General features: G+C 39.4%; 1 protein-coding gene across 8 annotated transcripts in view; it reads left to right on the top strand.

The window, feature by feature from the left end:
- PTPRK (protein tyrosine phosphatase, receptor type K) overlaps window positions 1-17,105 on the top strand; it is a 608,487-nt gene extending 591,382 nt beyond the window's left edge. For 7 of the 8 annotated variants that reach the window (XM_019538012.1, XM_019538011.1, XM_019538015.1 and 4 more), the window contains 9 exons: window positions 639-793; window positions 1,937-2,072; window positions 4,493-4,642; window positions 5,225-5,398; window positions 7,976-8,107; window positions 8,355-8,480; window positions 10,832-10,995; window positions 13,007-13,142; window positions 15,957-17,105. In XM_019538012.1, the coding sequence (XP_019393557.1) occupies window positions 639-793; window positions 1,937-2,072; window positions 4,493-4,642; window positions 5,225-5,398; window positions 7,976-8,107; window positions 8,355-8,480; window positions 10,832-10,995; window positions 13,007-13,142; window positions 15,957-16,010 (1,227 nt within the window). In that variant the 3' untranslated portion in view covers window positions 16,011-17,105. Of the gene's footprint in view, window positions 1-638; window positions 794-1,936; window positions 2,073-3,581; window positions 4,451-4,492; window positions 4,643-5,224; window positions 5,399-7,975; window positions 8,108-8,354; window positions 8,481-10,831; window positions 10,996-13,006; window positions 13,143-15,956 lie in introns of those variants that run through there. The other variant, XM_019538018.1, reaches the window with a different exon arrangement.
- The last annotated feature ends 6,617 nt before the right edge of the window (window positions 17,106-23,722 follow it).

Here is a 23,722-nt window from a genome sequence, read left to right as displayed (position 1 = left end):
GTTGCTGGCACTACCAGCTGCTGAGTTTTTAGCAGGGTCTCAGTTAAGAGGTCTGTGCTTTGGGCAACCATGTCTGGGAATCTAGGGGGGCTGGAGCTTTGGCTGGCATCAGGGGATATACACAGAGAGACACAAGAGGGAGATGCACTGCTGGCTTACTCAGCTGGTTACAAACACCAGGGAGTAGAACACAGGACTTGCCACACCAAGGCAGACACAAAGGTGTTGTCAGAACAGCTAGAGTGGAGTGGAGGGTTTGTTCTGACTGGAGAGGGGACTGACTGGGGTAGGGCAACATGGGAGAGGTGGATACCAGGATCCTGTGGCAGGTCAGTGGCCAGCAGCTCCAGATTTGAAAGTGGCGTGGAATATTTTCTGTTTTAGATACCTGAAGACTGAAATCATTTCTGTTCTCATTAATATTCTAAGGAGGTCCAGGAATTGTCATTGTTCTTAATAAATATACTGTATTTATATAAGTCTTAATGAAGGAATGCTATGGGGTTTTTGCTTAAAATATTTTATGAAAACTACATATAGATTTTAACAGTTTTGTTTAACAGTTTTATTGTTGTTTGATTCAGAGAAGATATTGAGCACTGTACCCTCTTCTGAAAACACAATTGTTGTCTTGACAGAGAGGTTACAATGAAATCCGTGAAGTTAAGCAGTTCCACTTCACTGGATGGCCAGATCATGGAGTTCCTTACAATGCTACAGGCCTTCTTTCATTTATACGTCGAGTCAAATTATCTAACCCTCCTAGTGCTGGGCCTATTGTTGTACATTGCAGGTGCGTAAACCAGAGATTGATGAATTTTCAGCAGCTTTATATGACACCATGCCTAGGTGCTATCTTTGAATCTTTCATCATTGTAGAGTAGTTGTTGTATAACTTCTTGAATGGCTCAGGTCCTCCAAGTTCTTGTTTGGACTGGAAGCAAGACTAATCTAGCCACAAATGTAGCTGGATTCTAGTAGAATTTCCCTAGGTATTATGGACAGAAAGCCCCTCCTCCCTACATCCTCTGATAACAGTATCAGATTGTACTGGTACAGTAAGCGATCATTCAAGTTGATATAGAACAAACTTTGTGACATTTTTGTTACAGCTTCTTTGAGATTTAAAATGAACGTTAAGGAAATATAAGTTTAAGTAAATTAAATGCAAGTAAAAGTGAAGCAATATTTTCAAGTGAGTCTGGCTACTGGATGTCATGGCAATAGCTACGAAGAGGTTTTTCTGTGATGTTCTGTCTACAAATATTGCAGTTTGTAGTATGGGGGACATTTCATTGAAATGTAATTTCCCCCAAATGTTATGAGACATTTTAATGACAGTCTGCAGATTCTGTACAGATTGCATGAAATCTCTTTGCAAATATCTGCACAATTTTGTTTTTTTCTAAAGCAGGGAAGAATCCTATGCATGCTTGAAAAGCACAAATGAGTTGTAATTGACAAATCAGTTTGAAGAGTTTGAGAAAATGGTTTTAAAATACATCCATAACTCTCTTGTTTTAAAACTTTTATGTGAGGGAAGTCACTCTTGATCTTCCTTAGGGAAGCTGACAAATATTACTCTATAAAGAGTTTATGTTTTAGCAGACTCTATAAAAAGTCTGCTAAAATGTACTTACTATTCCTAGGCCACAAAGAAACCTTTTGAGATAATAAAAAGGTACCTCACTACTATTGCTTTTACTTAACATATGAGTTCCAATGAGACGTGTTTGCTTTTGCTTTTATATATATTTCATAAGTATCTAAATGTCAGTATACAGAGAAGAGAGGAAGCTGAAAAGAAGAGAAATATATGAGAACTTTTGCATTTCATCAAAATGTTCCAGGCACTTTCTTGTAAATGTCAATGAAAGTTGGTAAAGTTTGTGAAATGGACTTTTTGGGTTGGAAATTATTTCCTACTTCTTTATAGTGCTGGCGCTGGACGAACAGGCTGTTACATTGTGATCGATATCATGTTAGACATGGCAGAAAGGGAAGGTGTTGTGGACATCTACAATTGTGTCAAAGCATTACGGTCACGTCGCATCAATATGGTCCAGACAGAGGTATGGTATTGACCTAAAATGGAACGAATGCTTTCCTAGATGCAATAGGGCAGATTTGAATCCTATAATCAATAGAGTAGAATCCTTCATCTGTACCCCTGGGAGAGTAACCATTTACCTTCAATAAGAGGAATTCCTAGGTAAGAAAAATACCATGGAACTAGGAGTCCGGAGAATCTGTTGGGAGGCAGGAAAAAGGTTTAACAAAATGTAGTTTCCAAATACCCCAGTCCATGCGAGAGGATTTTGGGGAAAGGATATGACTTTAATCCTTTCTTCTTGTCCCTCTAGATGTCCCAATTATAGTAGCAGTAATTCCAAGAAGCTAGCATTCATATAGTCCCTATACATTGTCTTCAGTGCTGGTTACTTTAGACTTTAGCATTATTCAGCCTGTGCACAGCATGCCATCATTATGACTGCCAGATCTCACAAGACCTGCCACTTACCCATCTCATCCCTCACTGCTTCATATTTGCATCCTCTCTCTTTCCCTCCATCTTAACATCCTTTCTTCCCCATTTGCTACATCACCTCATCATCTTCACAGTTCCACCAGTTCCCTTAACATTTTTTCAGCAGTCTATCCCAAAAAAATCACTCTAATAACTAAGCTATAATCAGAACCCCCATGAGAAAGTCATTGTGGTTGAGCAGGCTGGCAAGTTACACCCCTGGCAGATATGAAATTAAAGGCACGGTGGAGTTTGATATGTGCCCCCCAGAATTGTACTTCCTGCCATGTAACACACATGGCAAAGAGGCACGATTATGAGATTGAACATCAGAGCCCATCACACCATACTGCCAGTGCAGGTAAAGCCCAGGGTCAAGCAAGCTCCAGCAGCTGGGAGCCCCATCAATTGATGGAGCTCCCAGCCCTAGTACACCACTTGCTTCTGAGGCTGGCAGCCATCAGCTGATTCAAAATCACAACCATGGGGGTGCACTATGTGCTCTCATGCCTGGAAGCCCCATCAGCTGATCCGGGCTCCCAGCCATGGTAGCAAATCAGATGATGGGGCTGCCAGCCCTGTGGGCGGACAGTGTTCAATTAATGATGTGATAGGAACCAGCCAGAAAGTTATTACAGATATTTCCTATAGTAACTTCTTGGCTTATTCCTTATTTCATCATGCCATTAACTGCACTAATATGTTGCCGGGTAACTATTTTAGATGCGATTAACTGGGTAATTGCATCTTAAGTGTATCGTGTGTTAGGGGCCCTAGAGAATAAGTGGTGCAGAGAGGCATGAGCTTTCATAGACAATAACATACTTCATCAGATGCAAAAATTGACAAAATTGTTTTGCCTATAAAATCCCATGCCTCTCTGAATGAGTTGTCTCTAAGATGCCGCCCTGCCCTGCCCTACCTTCTGCTTGACTTTACACTAACATGGCTTACCACCTCTCTACCAAGTCATCATGTAATCTTACTGTCATCTTTGTTGTCCCTTCCTCTTGTTCTCCCAATTTCCCATTACTCTCTTTCTTTTCTTTTTAAGCTCCTTGGGTCAGAGAATATGGGCACCAGTAGGTCAGGACAGGTAAGCATAGCAGTGAAGAGGCAGCAACATGAACTTGAACATGTAGGAAGCTGTGTGCTTAGGAACCAGAATACAATCCCTCCAGGGACCCTGATGATATGAACTGATTGCTAGTATCTGCCAGTGCCCATGATGCACTTTCCTGCCATTCTCACTTGTGCTGGCAAAATTAAGCTAGCACAGGTAGCACTTGCTACAATCACCCCTTTGTTTTACTGTGTAGACATACTACTTTTGGTTATTACCAGTTTTGTGATGCCACTAGCTCTCTATAGGAGTTGTAAAATAATCAAAAGAAGATGCTGACGGAAAGAATAATTAATTGTCCAGGTCTCAAATCAGTACTGGACAGAACAACAACATTTAAGGGAAGCATCATCTGCATTGGGATAGTGCAAAAGCTATTACTAGCCCAGTGCCAACTTATTAGACATAAGGTGCATGGAATATGCCAAGTAATTGTCAGGAACAGGCAGTGTTTGAATTAATTTATGCATTTTGTAGGTATTGTAGGACTTAAAGCTGCTGTTAAGGAAGCGAATAAGCAGCGCTAGCATAACACTGACATACACACAGAACCAAGCACCACAAAGTCACCTGGAAGTCCCCATTAAGCAAATTACTGTACATAAGCTTTTAAGTTTCACTGGGCTTAAATTGGTTCTGAGGGAAACATCTTGATTTAACTGTATTCTAGTTATAAAGAGTGTACTCTACTAAAGGTGCAAAAGCAATATCAAAAGGATTGATGGAAGCTGCTTTGAATAAGATTTATAGAGAAAGGAAGATATGCTCATCATAAATGAAGGAAAGATATTATTTTGTTTTTAAATTGCTGGAACTTTTTTTCCTTTTCCTCATTTGGTTAGGAGCAGTACATCTTTATTCATGATGCCATTCTAGAAGCCTGCTTGTGTGGAGAAACTGCCATCCCTGTCTGTGAATTCAAAGCTGCATATTTTGATATGATTAGAATAGACTCTCAAACAAACTCTTCACATCTCAAAGATGAATTCCAGGTATTTGCAGTTACTGCTAGCTCTTCATGTAATGGCAACTTCCTTGCCTCTAGGTACATTTAATATCTTTTAAGGAAAAGGGCTTTCTTATCAAGATCGTAACCTTTGTCCCTTTCATATATTCAACAAAATACAGCGCCCATGTCTTTCATTACGTACTTTACAGACTCGCTCTTAAATATGAAATAACTTTCTTTGATTATAATTGCAGTAGACTGTGAACTATAATGAATAGCACTGACCTTGAACTAGATGGGGCATCATATTGCATTTTAAACAACTGAGGCACAATTCATATGGGTTGCATAGGGTTCTTCCTTATTTTCTTCCTTTATTCAACCTCCTTTTTGGGGAGGATGTAGGTGGAAGGAAGCATTCAACAATTTGTACTTCTCTTCACACTTACATTCTCATTGACTTTAACTGAAAAACTCAGCAAGATTCCCAATATGATACATGCCTTTCTTTGCCTGGGATTTGTTGTGCCTCCTACAGTGCACATTTTTAATAAAGCAGTAAATTTCCAGGTCATTATGTGTAAGATGCATTATAATGTGACATTATTTCCCCTCTGTCCTTTAGACTCTGAATTCTGTGACCCCTCGGCTGCAAGCTGAAGACTGCAGTATAGCCTGCTTGCCAAGGAATCATGACAAGAATCGCTTCATGGATACGCTGCCACCTGACAGATGTCTGCCTTTCTTAATTACTATTGATGGGGAGAGCAGCAACTATATCAATGCTGCTCTTATGGATGTAAGAGACTATCTCCTTTGTCTATGTAACGTGCCATGAAAAGCTGTGTAATATGAGAGAGAGCACTTGCTGGTTAAAGAAAGGGTAATTCTTTCTTACTGTAGCGTTCAGTAAAACAGCCTTAAAGAAGGGAGGGAGAAATCTTGGTAGTATTTTGAAAATACTACCAACTTTTTTGTCATTACTTTACAAGGTCTGATATCTCAGACTTGTGGCCTTGTGAGAACCACCAAAAAGCTAGAAATCTTATCTTTTTAATAGTATTACTAAAGTACTAAATGCCAATTTCCACAAGATACCAAACCTTAAACATCTGTCTCTGGCTCAGAAAGCAATATTGTTCATCTGAGCTTTGACTGTTTTTTGAGAGAAATTTTGCATTTTTTGTGGAAGGGAAGAAAGGAAGTATTCCTGTTTGGGGATATGTGTTTGTTTGCTTGCTTGGTTTTTTTGGAAGAGGTGCTTTTCCATTTTGAATTGCAGCTGTGTAAAGCTAGTTGGAGTTTTTGAATGATTGCAGTATTCCCCAGGCTAAAAATGATTTAGTAGGCAGAAGGGAAGAGCTGAGACATTTAAAAGTATATGGGTGATAATGCAGCTCATCGTATGCCTATGTGTGTTTGCTCACATATACCACTAAAATGTTCAAATTTAGGCATCTCCTAAAGTGAAGCATCTAAATACGAATTTACAGTAAGCCTCTAGATAAGTGGCCTAATTTCTAAGCATGAACAACTTTTTTTTTTCCTTAAAAAAATGAATTGCTGTTAAAAACAAGTGTCAGGGAAAGATACTGGAACAAACTGATAAATAGCAGGATATCATGTTGCTAATCCAAGAGCTTTAACTAAGTTTATATATGAAATATCTGAACTGACAAAATAAAGTTGCTCAATATAGTCAGCTATTACGCCAGAAAAATGGAAGGTTTGTACCTGGCTTTCATAAGGTCATTGGGGGCTGTACGTGGGAATTTGAAACTAGCTATTACAATATAGCATATAGTGTTTGTGAGAGAGACAGGGTGTTTCTCTTTGGAATGATAGTTTTAGTAAATGCCTGGGCGAAAATGATGTTATGGGATCTGTCCAGCACAGCTTTGGGAAATTAGTTTAATTTTGGAAAATTGGGTGATGGTATGAGTAGAAAATGACTATGTGCGCACATTCATTTGTATAGCTACAAAAATAAAAGTCTGTGGGAATGTACACACATTCTGAGCCCCCTGGCTACTGTGCTACAAAATTCTCACAAAGTTGTGCTCTCCACCCAGGGGACAATAGAGGGCTTTTCCATAGTTACCCCATCCCCCTGCACCCTCAAAGGAGCCTGTCAGTGAGCCCAGTCAGCTGTTGTTGTCACAGCTCCCATATCAGCTGCTTGCTGCCCCAAAAGCAATGTTTCAGCCAGCCTGTGGGACTCCTGGAGATGCCAGGAATTCAGAGGTGAAGTGAGTGGGCTGCGGTAACCCCCTTGCTGCTGCTTGCCCCATCGCTGCAGGCAGTCAGAAAGCCCAAGTCTGAATGTGGTAGGTGCAAAGCATCCTGGGATGTGGAGAACAATGAGTTAACTTGAAGCTGAAGGGGATCTGGAACAGAAGTTCAATAACCTAATTTAACCTAAATCAGTTAAGTCTGATACTACAACCATCTTAAACTGGTTTTGGCCATTTTTAAAGTGGTTTCAGTGCATTGAACTTCTATTGTGTTACAGATTTGAACTGGTTTCCAATCACTTATACCATTTTATGTGTAATATCTGTCCCAGGCCTGGAAGTGGGTCTTGATTCAGCCTGCAAAGCTCAATGCAATCTATAGCAAGCCCATAAGGAACTATGTGGACAGGATCCAACTCAGGTTTGACACATGTGGTTTTAAATTAGTGTATCAGTTGATGTGCAGCAGTATTCTTCCGGATTTGTAATTGCATGGTACTGCTGCCTGATGGTACCCTGTCAACTTCTTCCACAGGCAAAAATATTGCAATGCTCACAGCCTGGCTCCAACTCCAACCAAGAGAGAAAAAAAAAGTTCTCCAAAAAAACAATTTAAAAGTTACTAAGCTACTTGTAAATCTTCCTGGTGTCAGATCAAGAAAAAGCCTTTAAAAAACAGAAAAATGAGTAAGATCAGGTAGTAGAGGAAAGATGATCTTGTGATTTGAGCTGTGACACTAGTACTAAAGATCTGGGTAGCTCAGAGACCTTCCTGTATGGCTCCAGTAAATCAGTTAATTTTTCTCCACCTTAGTATTCCCCTCTGAAATAGGATAATATCTCTTTTGAGTATCATAAAGTAATCTAAAACTCTGATGAATGGAAGTCATATATGCCTCAGTTCAGCAGTCTTTAAAAATGTCCTCAAATTTGTGTGACAACCTTAAGCTTAACAGGGCACATGCCTAAAATAAAATTAAAGCATGAATACAGTGATCAATACATTCTTACTTTAAAATATGTTGCTTTTTAAGTGGTTTGTTTTGGTTCAGTCTAATATATTTCTGTTTCAGAGTCTGCATGAAAGTTATTCTGTGCTTTCTTTAATAATACTGATAAAGAAAGTATTTTTTTCTTCACAGAGCTACAGGCAACCAGCTGCTTTCATAGTTACACAACATCCTTTGCCAAACACTGTGAAAGATTTCTGGAGATTAGTGTATGACTATGGCTGCACCTCTCTTGTGATGCTGAATGAAGTTGACTTAGCACAGGTTAGTTTGGTGCATGGGGGGTGAGGTTTGGTATATAAATTAATAAATCAATGTGATTTCACTAGGTAATAGAGTGTATGTAATTACAATGTCATTACGTTCTATATATACCATGACTAAGGTTTTTATTAGCTAATTTACAGCTAATGACTATTACTGCTGTTCTGTCAAGACCAAGTATTACAATTGCAGGCAATTACAATAATGTAACTTAAATTTTAATTATACTTACTTTACCCTTGTACAGGGCTGCCCACAATATTGGCCTGAAGAAGGAATGCTGAGATATGGTCCCATTCAAGTAGAGTGCATGTCTTGTACAATGGATTGTGATGTGATAAACAGAATTTTCAGGATATGCAATCTAACAAGAGTAAGTATTATTTTAACAGTAATGAACTATTTAACACTATTAGCTGAACATATGGATTTGTATTTTAAATGGTATTTAAGATACAGTAGTGATGTGTTTTAAGACATTCTGAGCATTTTTAAATGTGTTCCTGGGGTAGAGGGGGAGCCATTCTAATTAAAGGGCCTGCAGCATCTCATGTATCCCCATTAAATGAGCTTTAGTTAAAGTGCCCCGCCACCAATTTGAAGCCCAGGGATGCTAATACACAAGACATGGAGGCTGGCTGGAGCCTGCTAATTAGCACTCTCCCGCAGATTCGATTAAAGGTTTATTGCAGTTTCAAATAGAATTTCTCACCACTTGTAAGGGTGCAGGGGATGGGGGGGATGGGTGTAGTGGGGGCAGGTATGGGGGATGCAAAGGTCTGGAGGGGCAGGTTGCAGGGAGGTGCAGGCACTGGTGCGGGTCACAGACAAGGGGGGAAAGGTAGCAGGGGGAAGGCACAGGCAGCATGGGGCAGGCAGCAGGCTTCCAACATGGTAGGAAGCAAATGGCAGGGCAGCCGGGTGCAAGGGACAAGCAAGGAGGGCAAGGAGGAGGGGTCTGGGCCTTGCTGCTTTTCTCGTCATAGCTGTGGGAGGACGAATTTAAGATGACCCTCAACTAATTAGGTTCTACCCATGGAGCAGTATAGATTTCATGGTAATCCCATGGAATTATTATACATAAATCCATGGAAAATTATAAATTAGAATCTAATTATTGGTGTTCTGGGAGGGTGGGGTTCATCTTAAATTCAACGTTGCCTTAGATTTGGGTAAATACAGTATATAGTTATCACCTCTGAAGTGTATGGTCTACAAAATGAAACGGATAAATTGACAGTTTGCAAAGCCTGTGTGAAAAGCCTTTTCAAATTACGCTGGCTTTAAGGTTTGCACCACTTTTCCCTGGTCTTCATTTTTATTGTTCCTTACAGCTCCACTAACAGTGCAGTTTCATTTCCTTCACCCAGTCTAGCATTTTGCTATGCTATCCTCTCTCTCCTCTGTTGTTTTGACATCTTCTCAAACCTGTTTAGCCAGCTACCAGCTCCTCCTTCAAATTGTCACAAAAAGCTCACTTCTGCCATGTTGCGGACAAAAATTAAGTGAAAAAAATGCTGTATTCACCAACAGGTTTTGTGCCTTTGTAACTATCCCTGGTTTATTCCCCTCACTTGTTCTGTCTTGTATTTAACAATCCAGCTCTGAATACAGTGAGCTGTCTCTAGCATATTGCTTCACCTTTCTTAAATATTAAAACATTGAAGGGAAATATGTTATGTTATTGTTTTTGCAAAGACTTTTTAATTGCTTTTTCCTAAACCCTGAACAAAGAGCTAGTTTAGATTTTGGCCTTTTTTTATCCAAACCCCCACACTCAGATTGTGATGAGTCTTAAGTAAAATGTTTTCATCCCCATTTTTTATTCTCCTTGAGGGAAATACAATACTGTTAAGCAAAAGAACACCTACAAACAGTTATAATCCTCTGTCTTCTAGTGTCCTTCCTTCATTCAGTTCTCATTTTAGTCCCCTTTTCTTCTTTCTGCTTCTGTGTTTTGGCTTTTAACATGTTTTGTTCCTTTCTGTTCCCTTATTTCCTTTAGGTCTTGCTTTTGACACTTTCTTTCTCACATCTCTTTTCTTCTAAGCCTGCCCCTGCTACAGGAAACCAGGCAGAGTAGGTTATTTATTCTTCAGGGCAGCGAGGCAGAGCAGAGGTGCTTGTGATATTTTAAGCCCATCCCAGCACTCTTCCTATCTCAAATCTAGTGTGGAAATGGGTCAGAGAGTTAGATCAGGACCATCCAAATGTGATGGGCTGGCAAAATGGGAAAAAGCTGTGACCATTCATATTTGAGCCAAAAGAATGTATTCATAATTTATAACACAAAATAGTTTATTTGGGTAAGAACTACAGATGGAAGTGTGTGGCCACTTTTGTTTTTGTATAAGGTCCAGAAATTCCATGATTTGAGTATGCAGAGGGCCGTTCCGAATAAGTTAAAAAAACAGATTTTTCTTTTAGAACCCATAGATATACCTTGATAACAACTGTGGCATTGAAACAATTAATGGCCCAATAAACTTTGATGTCATTCTGACAGAAATTACTCCAGAACATTTTCTTCTGTAACCTGCTTCTGCTGCAGTAGGGACCCTTACACTTCCGCTTTGTAGGCATGCTCAGCTCTGCACATGTGGAATGGCACTTGCCATAATGTGTACTGTTTCTGATTAGGTTCCACATTATTTGGTCTGTTTGGTTTCCTGAACTCAGTTCTATAGATGCCTTGTTAACATGAAGTCGTTTGTCTTCTTTTAGCCCCAGGAAGGCTATCTGATGGTGCAGCAGTTCCAGTATTTGGGATGGACTTCTCACAGAGATGTACCAGCTTCCAAACGTTCATTCTTGAAGCTAATTCTCCAGGTTGAAAAATGGCAAGAGGAATGTGAAGAAGGGGAGGGCCGGATGATCATTCACTGTCTGTGAGTAATTTCTTTAAAGCCAGCTGGGTACATGGTGCCAACTCTAACTGTTGTTTAGCATCCATTTTTTTAAATTAAATGCAACCCCACACTTTCTTCTACACATGTCATTTTTGTTACCCTTCCTTCATTTTATCACTTTTATTACTTTTCACTCGCACCCAGATTTTTCTAGACAAGAGCCTTGGTATCATGGTAGGGAGTGGCTAGATTTGAACCTTATCTGTTAGATGCATGTTCTTTTCCTAGAGCTTCTTGGAGTTCCTTATATTCTCCATTTACATGTAATGGCAGTTTTTTTCTAGGTGACTATAAGAGTACTCCAGCGTCTTCTGATCCAGTGCCATTACACTGTTGAATTCTTCCAGAAGGAAACTCCTTCGTACCAAGTGGCAGTAGAGTATTTATAGCTTTTCATAACATACATAGCGTAGTTCTCCAACATGATTGCAGGGTTTGGTATCATCATGGACAAAGAATATGCATTTGTGAAGTTGGAGGACTTTGTAGAGCGTATCTGTCATAATGATGCAGGAATGTGATGTAGGAAAAAGTACCTTCATTTCTGAGCTCTGCTATTTAAAAAGGGGAGAAAACTCTTAAGTTCATCACATGCATAATAGTAAGAAGTTCATTTAAAAAAAAAGAGATGTAAGAATTCAGTGTCACCAATCTTTTATTGAACCAACTACTTGGTTGAGATAGGCAAGCTTTCAGGTATTTCAGGCACTGTGTCTATTCCCACCCATGCAGTTTGCCCAGTAAAAGATATGACCCACAGGAATTCACATCTCACATTTCCTGGAACATCACAGTAAAAATAGCACCTCAACACCACCGTTAAAAAGTTATTTTCAGGGGGAAAAGTCAATATAATCATTCTTTTTGTACATTTAGGGTGCATCTATACATGCACTTTACTGCAGCATTAACTAATTAGCCCCTCAGTAAAGTGTCACTGTCTACATGTGCCCATAATAGGGTGCAGTAAATTAATTCACTCTGCCATAACATAGTATTGTCAGGGATAGTACTCTCATCTGGCATAGTTATTTACTCCACCAAAACACATGTGTAGACAGTGATTGGGGTTGGCTGGGGCATGAGAGTGCTAATGTTTGGGGCCTGCCTGCTGCGTGGCTTCACACATTAGCACTTTTGTGCCCTAGCCAGCCCCTCTGCCGCATAACATCTTAGCTAACCCGAGCTTGCTGCTAGCCCAGTGCTGCTCCACCCCAACTGAAACTGCTGTTGTCCTGAGAGCCCATGCAGACACTGCACCCAAGAGCAGTTGACTCTGAGCAGCACAGACAACTCTGGAGTTTATCACATCGCATTAATTACATGTGTAGATGCACTCTCTGTGACTAGAAAATGATTAATCTAGTTTGTACCATGTTTCAAATTAAAGCTTAAATTTTAGCTTTTATTAAAACCTATATTATTTTAAATTTTATAAAATGCATACCAAGAGATTTCTAATTAGATGTGCAAAGATATTTTTTTTGATGCTTAACTGTAACAGCATTGTGGGTCACCAGTACAGTGTCCACAGAATTTTGAAATTTGTGTAATTTAAATTTAAGCGAAGAACAGCACCTCTACAAACCTTTTGAAGTCATATTAAATCAAATTAGTGGTTTATCTGAAGGTTAACCAGAGATCAAATCAAAGATACATCACACTTTATTCCTGTTAAATGAGGCAAATGGAAAAATGTTGCAGTTTATATTCAGAGCACTTGCTTTTAATTTCTACTGCCCATTTAAGATGTATTATAACAGAGCTAGGCTACATAATGGGTTATAAAGCACCAACATGCAAAGGAAATGATTAGGAGGGGCATCATTGTGTCAGGAAAGTTGAATGTTTCACATCACATCCACTGGAGTGCAAAAGAATGGGGAGTCACCCTACGCAAAACCTGACAAATCTAAAGTTCAAATTAGTGTGACTGATAAATGTGTATGTACCAGAGGGGCATTAGCTCTGTTGTTTTATCTGCTTTCAGGAATGGTGGTGGTCGAAGTGGGATGTTCTGTGCCATAGGCATAGTTGTTGAAATGGTCAAAAGGCAAAGTGTGGTTGATGTTTTCCATGCAGTAAAGACTTTACGGAACAGTAAGCCAAACATGGTAGAAACCCCGGTAAGTTAGAGCATGTTGAACTGCATTCACGCAGCTAGAGGACAAGGTGAAAAATATGCAGTCTGTGTGGATATGCTCACTTGGGATCACTCACTCTCACCTGTGATTCAGGGGATTGTTCATTGTTTCAGTGGTGTTATCTAAGTGCGAGATCCTTTCTGCTGTACTCACAGTGCAACACAATTCATATCAGAATTCATCTGTGAAAGCAAGCAAAGCTTCCTTCATTTTATCTGACCTCCCATCTGGAGCCATACTGAAGTGCGTCTACGCAGAGGCATAACTAGCAAGTTTTGTACCCTAAGCCAAGCCCTGCTAGGGTGGTGCCGAGCCCCAGAGAGCAGGTGGGAAGGGAGGGGGACCTGTCTTTACCTGCCCCAGGGACATCCCCCTGGTTGCTGCTGTGGAATCTGCACACCCTGTTATTGCTGCTACAGAAATGGCACAGTGTCCCTGCATCTAGCTGCTGTTGCTGTTGCTGTAGCACAGGGCTCCTGCATCACCACAGACTCCCCAAGGAGATGTCATACCGGCTCCCTCTCTGGATATGTTACTGGGTCTATGAACAGCCAGCTCTTTCTGCCACAGTGGAATTCTACCACTGAGTTCAACATCCTGGATTAGTGGAGCATTAGGAAATGATACATCCTGGACTTGGGAAGCTTATTGTTTGCTCTCATTGGATAGCATCATAAAAGGCTGGATTGTATATTTCAGAAGGCCACTGCTCTCCTAGCATTAGTACCTAATACTTTGTAAGGCAAATATTCTGAACAATATGGGTATACTGTAATCTCTCAAGATAAGACAGTATATTTAGAGAAAATTTCATTTATTTCACTCACACAAGCTATTCCAAAAGTTTAATAAATAGGAAAAAAATAAATATACAAATACAAAACACTGTGTTTTTTTAATTGTAGCTGCTGTATTTGGGTCTCAGCTACCTAGTGAGATATGTTCATCTGTGACACTGGCTCCTGAGAGGAGTCAAATGATGTTGTAATGCTGTTTGAATTATTATTAGCAGAGAGAGGTAGCTAGTCATGTTAATTGGAAATCAAGCCGAAAGGAAGGTAATGACGCACCTTATAGGCTAATGCCTAACTTAAAGATCAGTCTTTTGTTTTCCCAGTGCAGCTTTAACATTATTCCATCTATGCCTAAAATTAAAAGCTGGATGTGAAATCCTTTGGAAAAACTAATCAGTCCTTCATGATTAGTTTTCCTTAAGGAGGGCTAAATATGAAAGCAGGTTAGAAATTAGTTCGGCATTTCTGCTGTTAGACTCTGATGCTGCCAACAGTGTCACAAATACCATCACTTTACTCAGCCAGATGGCTGCCTAGAGCACTACGCTCAGATATCTCAATTGAAATTAAAAACATTCAAGGTTTATGCATAGTAAAAATTGCTTTTGACCCTGTGAACCTGCGTATAAACAAAATAGGTGCAGTCTTCCTTTCCATGAGTGCCCTTTTTGCAGGTGTCAGCATTAACAAAACCGCCATGCTGTAAGCATGCCATATTTCTGTGGCATGATTTACATAATGATTGTTTGTGACTTTTGTCCACTGGTACCAGGTGAATGAAACAATGGCTAGAATCTTAACAGGTGTTATCAAGTAGTCCTGCAGAAATGTCTGCGACCCTATCTTTCTTTCATTTGCCACACAGTAGACTTTTGAGAGACAGGCATGTATTGCTGCATGGATTCTAGTTCACTGCTGTAAGTAAAAGCACCTTAGATCACATGGAAAATTACATGTGCTACTGTAAAAAGAGACCCCAGTGTATATTGTGTGTGATTCTGAAAATGATCTGAATATTTATTGTTAGGTTTAAGATAGCCCCGAATTCCATTGCAGTTTCAATTTTCAGGTTACTGAATTTGCGCAGGTATGTGTTTCTGTGGTGTGTGCCGTGTGGGTTTTTATTCAGAACTCTTGAACAAAGGTAGCAGCTGTTGAGTCGTTAGTAAGAAAACAAACCAGGAAAACCAATGTAACATTGTCATCTGCCCTACATTCAGCAAGATGATCAGATAACAAAAATGAGCAGCAGAACTGAACCTTAAAGTTATCCCCACCACTTCCTGCTAATGGATTGCATTGACTTATTTTGCAAACTGCAGTAAATCGTGTGCGCAGGTTCATTTTGTTCAGTTTTAAAAGGTTATGGAATGGAATCCACTTCCTTCCCTTTTATTGACCCCCCGCCCCCAAAGTATTGGCATTGAACAGTAACCTAGTTAAAGGATAAACACTTGGTACAGTCAGTTTGCATAGCTGTACTTTCTTATCTCCTCATTTAAATGAGCCTTCTGATCTATTTGACGTTACGTTATCACAATTGCAAAAACTGGCTTCAGGCCTGATGCAGTTCAGCATCACAGTTAAGTATTTCCTTGCTGTGGTGTTAAGATGTTGATGCTGGTTAACTGCTAAATACCATCAGACTTAAAAAAGTAAGCTGTCAGTTCTTCAGTGGATGAAGTTCTGCACCACAGAAATGCTCCTGACAGATCATGAAAACTACACGTTTTGTCACTAACTTAGAAGCTGAACAAACCACAGGGAAATGAATAGTTGATTGCTGTCCGTGGCCGGGTCCCTTGTTTGTAGGCTGAGATTTTTAGTCAGAACTGGCAACACACTCCTGAGTTTAAAAAATAAATAAATAAATTTTAAAAAAGGAAAAGCCATGTCAGACTTGTTCCAAGTAGAATGGCACAACAGTAGGAAATTAATATAATTATGCATAGATCTGTCGCCTCTTTAATATTTTAGACTATTTAATTTTCTCTCTTCTCAGGAGCAATATCGTTTCTGCTATGATGTCGCTTTGGAGTATCTTGAATCATCTTAGTTGGAACGGATGCAACAAAGTGCACCAAATATATGAAGCCCACTAAACTGTTTAAACAACAGTTCTTGAACCTGTGAAGAAAGATTTTAGTGAGAGGGACTTTTAAATTTTAAATGCAAAAGTATTTTTCTTATGAAGTTGTGTATCTTATTAGAAGAACTCCATCTGTTTCTATGCCTGTATACAGTATCAACATTTAGTGCCACATAAATAAATTCAATGAAAACCAGAGTCAGAAGAGATTTGCTTAAATTATGACTTTTCCGTGTTTGTATATGTGGCAGTCTCACTTACAGTAGAGCCACCATCTGTTGCATGTATGAATATATAGTATTAATTTTCCCTTCCTTTCTTTTGATAAATTGTTAAAGTAAAATCACAGTGCAGAATGATAGTAAAATTCATTCTTTATACGTTTCAAGTGTTGCAAATATATATATAAATGGCTTATTTTGTTTTAATGTGCAATGATGGCTGGATCACAAAGTTCTTTATAGAGAAATTTAAACATAAGCCAAAGACTCAAGTGTAAATATGTCTATATGGAGAAAGCACATTGTATTTATTGTTTACTTGCATTCCTTTTTTGATGGCTGGAAAAACAATCATTTTTCTTGGAGGAAGCTTTTTTTTGCTGAAATCAAGTGTAAACGATTTTTGTAGTTTATTTTTTGTATGTTTTAGTGTAAGTAGAAGGCATACTTTTTATGCATAGATCAGGAAACATTGGTATAGTGGTTTTGTTGTGTACATGCTTGTGAATTAAATCCATGTAAACAACTCTGTTATAGAAGGTCTTTTAAGTACAGGACCAAAATCAGAACGTTTTGCTGAAGATGTATAGTTTTTCACAGTTTCATTAGTTAAATACTGATCAAATGAATATATAAGGAAACTGCACACATGCAAATGGCCTTGCTTATAACTTGCACAATGTTGGAAGTAGTTTTTAAGCACCATTACAGTTTTAAGGGAACACATTGTTCACCAAATCTTGAAGCACAGGTCAAGACAAGAAGGCAGCAAATATCCTTTCAGGGTAAGAAATGTTTGTTTGTAAAATGTTTATTTTGATGTTTACAGACATGTAAGCTTTGGCCTCAACAAAGCAACGTTGGAATAAATCAATGCCAGATTCTGGTTATGGTGTTGGTGTACAAAATATCCATGTGTTTTACTTAGTTCTTGATCCATATGTTCATAAGTCTTGACATTTTTTGTTAACTGAGTCTATTCCAGTGTCTATTGTTTTTTAGAATTGACAGTAAATGACAAGGTGCTTATAAATACTTATGTAAAGTACGAATGAATTAAACTTTTATAACAAAAATTATTCTAGATTATTTCCTGTTTTAGTAGTAGCTCGTTTATTATCATTGGCAAAATACAGGTCTTTCACAGAGTAGATCATCCATATTTGTGCAGCACATGTTCTGTAGAAGAAAAAATGCATACTCTTTTCACTTTGGTGTTTCAAGACAGATATGAAAAAGTTATCTCCATGTGAAAACAGGAACTTGGCATTTCTTTTTATACATCAGAAGAAATGTCATACTGAGTCAAACCACAGGGCCATCTAGCCCACTATCTCTGTCTCTGTGGCAGAAGGTGGTTGCTAAGGGAAAGAGTATTTATATCGGGCCTATCTAGACTGATCCATCTCTTGCTCCTCTCTCCCTTCAGCTTCTCAGAGGCTTAGGAAGTTGTAATTTTAAAGTTGCACCCCAACTATCATATTTAATACTCAGGTAGGCCGGTCCCGGGGGGTGGCGATCAGGCTCACTGCTTTTCTTGTGCAGCCTGCTTTCCTGGGCTGCTGCTAGGCTGCCTGCAGGGCTTCCTGCAGAGCCTCAGAGCAGCACAGAGCCTGGTGGTTCGCTCCACGACTGTAGGGACCACCTCGAAGGAGTTTTAGTTTGCTGCACTCCAAGTCATTTAAGATGCATTACACTGCTAAATTTCCTACAGCAGCTGAAATTCATGCTCAATACACCACTGAGGCGTGCAAATACCAACAACATTAAAGCAGTGCAAAAGCATTTAGCCCGCTTTAAAGTGTCATGCACACATGGCTCTCGTTTCATCTACACACGGCTCTCGATTCACCCTCCAAATACTATGGGTGCCATGAAAACATCAGTAAAAATATTCAGAGAGTTTTAAAATGTGTTTCCTGCTTCACAGTACATAGAACCCCACATCTGCTTGCTCCAGATTTCTCATCTAATTCAAGCTCCTGCCCATATAAAAATCCCATAAAAAATTCTGGATGGCCAAGCTGTTGAGGTTTACCTCATTAAAAATAATGTGTGCCACTCCACTTGCAATACAGACAATGGAATCTAACTTGAACGAAAAGGTTCAGATTGCAATAACCATTATCCTTGGTAGGGAGGAATATTAGAGACTGTAGAACATGAGATCCAAAGCAGTCTTGCCCTGAGCAACCTCTGACTCTTATCTTATTTCTTATCCCAACAAAACAAATATCAGGTGACTCATGCTTCAGTATAGTTTTCCTGAATGAATGATTAATTAACAGTGACATTTTTCCTTGAAATGTATATATGTTGACATGGGTATGTAGTTGTTGTATGCTCTTGCTTTTTTACAGTGACAGTGATTTTTATGCATACTTAATGGTGCAAGAGTCAGTCATGGGAAATTGCTACATGATGGTCTGGTGAGAGAGATGCCTCAGAAATTTCATCCTGCACTATAGATGCATGTATACCATATTTTCTCACATACACATGCCCATAATCAAACATGCATCTTGTTCTTAGAAGACAGAATGTAGAAAAAAAATTCTTGAGTTATAGCCAGCTGTGATATAAAGTCCTCTTGGAAACAGTGTCCAGAAAGTGTGGCATCCACATCCTAGGAGACAGCCTGGGTGAAACAACAGACAGCAGGAACTCCCTGATGTGGCACGGATAGGATTATTCTATGTTACACAAGATTAGGCTTCAGACCTTTGCAAGACTGTTAATTCTTTACTGTAAGTAGGTCTGCGTATATGTTCCTATAAATATGATTTCCACATCACAAGCCTTATCAGGATACTACCAGCAGGTCACCTGCACAAGCTACAGTGCACAAGCTACAGTGCTTAGGCAATATCTATGGCTGTCAAAGGGTTAATATGGGACTCCACCTCTTCAGCTTGCTGGGCCAGACAAAAGCACCAGCCATCCTGGCAGCTGTATAGCATCCACACCATCTCCACGCTTATTCTTGTCCAGTGAAGAGAACCACTTCCTCGCTTAAAGCTTGCACCCCAATTGTGTGTGTGTGTGTGTGTGTGGGGCTTACTTGGGGGAAGGGGTATATTCTATGCAAGAAAATACAGTAGTGAGGTCCTGAAGGCTGCATATTAGAAATGGGGACTGCAAGATGATGTATGATGTAATATCAGAATTGGCTAGTGCTAGTACATACTGAGGGGGAGCATTTTCCACCATTACACCAGCTCCCTGTCCTTCCTTTCCTCACCCGGTGGCTATATCTGCCTGGTGGTTTACTTGGTTCCCTGCCCCCCTTCCCCCCCCCCGAGGCAGAAGCCACTACATGGTCCCTTTTCATCATCATATAAGACAAAAAGAGGGGAAACGGATGGAAAAGCATGCATTTGCTGTCCCACTGGGGACAGAAAAGACACTTCAAATTATTGAACTGGTCAGCTACTGGGCTGAGGGAGAAGTGGATGCCAGGGGCCCTTTGGAAAGAAAATACTTTCTCCTTGTAGCTATGGAAAAGCTACCAGATCCAGCAACACCTCCTGTCAGCAACTCATACCTCAAGAAGTCTGTAGCTTTCAAGGTTTCATATCAATATTTGTCTCTTATGTCAGTTCCCATCCCTTGTTAGTTCCTCATTAGTTCCCTCATTAGCCAGGGGGGTCACCTGTGAGCTCCTATTGTTACTGCTTTGATCTGCTTCAGTTATCAATAAAGCACAATCCTCCAAGCTTCCTTTTCAAGGAAGCAAGGTAGGAGTGAATTACACTCAAATTAAGGTTAGGACTAAATTAAAGTTAAAAAGGAGTGAGATCAAATAGCTGAAAAAATAAGAAAATACAAAGAAATTGCAGTAAAGAGATTAGTGGAAGGTGGGCAAAATGTAATACATCCCACAGAACCAAGGACCAGTAGAAGATGATAAAGCCAGATATATTGTGCCATATTTTATTCTTTGTTCTGAAATAGAAGTGACTGACCTGGGTCTCCAGAGTTGCTCAGAGGACAAAATTTAACTGTTCCTTTGGATGTGATACCAATGCAGGTCACTTAGTGACGCCAAGCTCTGGTCTCAAGCTCATATCCTCAGCCTGTGTAACCAGTTACCGGGATATACTACACTCAAGAGAGTGCTTAGATAACAGGACTACTTAGGTAATGGTGTGTCCTCATTTTGCCCAGAGTATTATGTTAACAAACACAATGTTTCTTAGTGAAACTTGAAAATAAAAGCCACTGCATGAATTCACTTAGGTGCTGTTACAGATGGCTTAATGATTCCCAAAATGCAAGCTCTAAAATAACAAAGTGAAGGGGCAACAAAAGGAAAGTGCTGTCACAAAGCCTCTAAACTCCTAAATGAATTGAACTTTAAAATTACAAGAAAATAGGCTGCCCAAGAAGAAATGTTGTTACAGAGTTAGTGCTTAGACACCTGGACAGGCAAAGGCTTTTTAAATTGTCATTCTGCTGCTGTTTCAGAAGAAAGCCTGAGATCCTAGACTAAATGTAAAAGCTGCTTTTATATTGTCCTGCTCTGCACTGAAAAGAAAAGTAACTCTCAATTTTACTGTACTTTCCAGTGGCATGTAGAAAGGTCTGTATTGTGTTACGTGATCCCAATCTCTCAAAAGCACCTGTGTGGCTGTTTATTAGAACTGTTCTCCCTTTGTACAACAGAAAAAATGTGCAACCTTTGCAGATCCAGAATAGTCAAAGATACCTGGGAATATGCACTGATGTCTTTACTGTCCCAAACTGGAGGATCTGTTGATAACTGCTGCTGCATTCTCAGGATGAGATTTTTGAATGCTAAGTAAAGAGGTCTAAACTAGGTAATTTCCATTTAATTCAACAGAACTTTTTGCAGCAAAATCCTGCACTTGCTTTGAAAATCTCTACCTTTTAGTCCTATTCTTGGACCCAGTTTTGGAAATGCAAATGAACAACATCAAAGAAATAATGCTAGATTGTTTCCAGTCAGTTGGATACTTATTCTATGGTTTAGATTTGAGATGTGTGTGAGAGTGTGTTTGAAATAATTAGCCAATAAAAATATTACTTTTGCAACTGAATTATTTTCCCAGTATTGAGTTCTGGTTCCAGTTTTTGCAGCAGATAACTTGTACAGTTCTGTGCACATAAGTTTCTTACTTAATAATAATGCTTATTTTCTTTGCCTTGGCCAGAAAACAACAGATGTTTTCATGCCTTCTTGACATAGAAAAGTCTTTCAAAGGCCTTTTGTAAACCTCTCTAAAATTCTACCTTCCATCTGAATCAGAATATAGTCCTCACTCTGCAAATGATAAAAGCTAAATTTGATGCCCCATATGCTAAGAGATTTGTCACATCCCATCCAGTAAGCTAAGAAATGAAGACTCTCTCTCTCACTCTCTCTCTTTCTATAAACATTACTCTTCTGGATGTTTCAATACTGAGCACCAAAACAAAATCTTTTTGCAAGCTTTGGAGTATCTTGCAGCTTTTTGGTAGCAACACAAAGCAGCATCTGGCAAAACACAGCACCTCCAGATTGTGCTAACACATACATATTTTCATGCCAGGTGCAAAACAGTGTGAGATCTTTCCAGCTGATGGTAAAAAGCTTGCCTCTTTCTTCTCTGAATCTAATAATCTACAGAACAATAACTAGAACGAAGTTCAATTTAATTTTGAACTTTTTGTCACAGTCCTAACATTTTAAAGGCAGCTTCAGTTAAAGAAAGCAATTACCCGGTCATATTACAGTGGACAAACTTAACCTCTTTCCAGTTTTGCAGTGATTACAGATACTAGGAGAGTTCCTCAATAATAAGGAAATGCCTGAAATCTCAGCTTCCTCTCTTGAAGACAAAAGCAAGTTATTTTTTGTAAGTGAAAAGTAGATTTATGGAGTGCAAGAAATTTCAAAAGAAATGTTCTTTGTTAGAGACTAAAACTGTGCTAATCAAGTACAGCAGGTGAAATCCTGGACCCATTGAAGCCAAGAGTGAATGACCTATTAACTTCAGTAGGGGTAAGATTTTACACAGTACCTCTGAACTGATTGTTCATCTATGTAGACAACAAAATTGAACAGGTTAATCCCTTGATCCAGGTCAGCAGTATTTTGTTTACACTCCCGGGTTGCAGCCTCCTACCTACTCCTCCAACTTTAGGTTGAAACACTTGCCAAACAGGCCCGATAGAAACGAACAATCCCAAAGTCACCTCTGTATGTTCTGAAAATGTAGTTAATTTTATAGCAATGTGTATGCGTCCATTATGGAGCATATACAAATTGTAGAGTTTTTTAAAGTTATTGGTGTGACATCACAGCATAGCACCTAGATTGATAGAGTTCAAACTTAAATAACCAACTGCTATTTTGTTTCACCTTTCAAAAGAGTGAAGCTTCCAACTTACCTTGTTTTAAGAAGTAAGTATCTGAACAGTAATTCTCACAAGTCAGGCATCTTCAAGTAGAAATACGTGGAGCAAAGAAGAATGTAGATACAGAATAAGTTAGCTTCCTCTTCGGTGAGATGTGTTTGTTCATGTAGTGGGGGAAAAACAATTAATACAACTCTGAGAAAATAACTGTGTGGTTTTGTTTGTGGCAGTGTTTTTTTATTTCTTTAAAAAAAACTTTGCCGGCTTTGTTTCTAGTTTACTGTGCCTTTAGGGAGCCTTCTTTGCACATACCTGTTGACTTCAATTACTTAGTGAAGTAAAATAAAGACATTTTAGGCATGGTGTTCCTTTGAAACATCATGCTTAATCTACAACATCTGTGCATTCATATATAAATAATCTATCACTATGTAAACTACAAGAAGTAAGTACGGATGTGATAGAAGATAGATATTTTAGGCAAATATCAAGAAGTGAGCATTACAAAAATAGAGTAAAGTATGGAGAATATGGTTTGCTTGTGCTTTCAGAGGTGGAGCTAACTGCTTTGAATAAAAAAACTAAATCTTTTGAGTGTCCTTGAAACAGGAACGGCATGAGAAAAGGATTTAGGGGCTACTGAGTGTATCTACAAGTGCATAAATGCACAGCAATAAACTAGTGCATATGAAGCAGATCTTAATGGATCTTAAAGCACCTAGAGGAGAAGGTGATTAGGAATGGTCAGCATGGATTCACCAGGGGCAAGTCCTGCCTGACCAACCTGATTGCCTTCTGTGACGAGGTGACTGGTTCTGTGGGTCTGGGGATACGGTTGGATGCAATATACCTTGATTTTAGCAAGGCTTTTGATACAGTCTCTCACAACATTCTCCTAGGCAAGCTAAGGAAGTATGGGCTGGATGAATGGACTGTAAGGTGGACAGAAAACTAGCAGGAGCATCAGGCTCAGAAAGTGGTAATCAATGGCTCATTGTCTAGTTGGCAGCCGGTATCAAGTATGGAGTGCCACAGTGGTCAGTCCTGGAGCCGGTTTTGTTCAATGTCTTCATCGATGACCTGGAAAATGGCATAGAG

This window comes from Crocodylus porosus, unplaced genomic scaffold, assembly GCF_001723895.1.
Source record: "Crocodylus porosus isolate Cpor-Errol unplaced genomic scaffold, CroPor_comp1, whole genome shotgun sequence".
NCBI classification, from domain to species: domain Eukaryota; kingdom Metazoa; phylum Chordata; order Crocodylia; family Crocodylidae; genus Crocodylus; species Crocodylus porosus.
The sequence above is the reverse complement of the archived record's forward strand: the minus strand, read 5'-3'. Positions and strand labels throughout refer to the sequence as shown.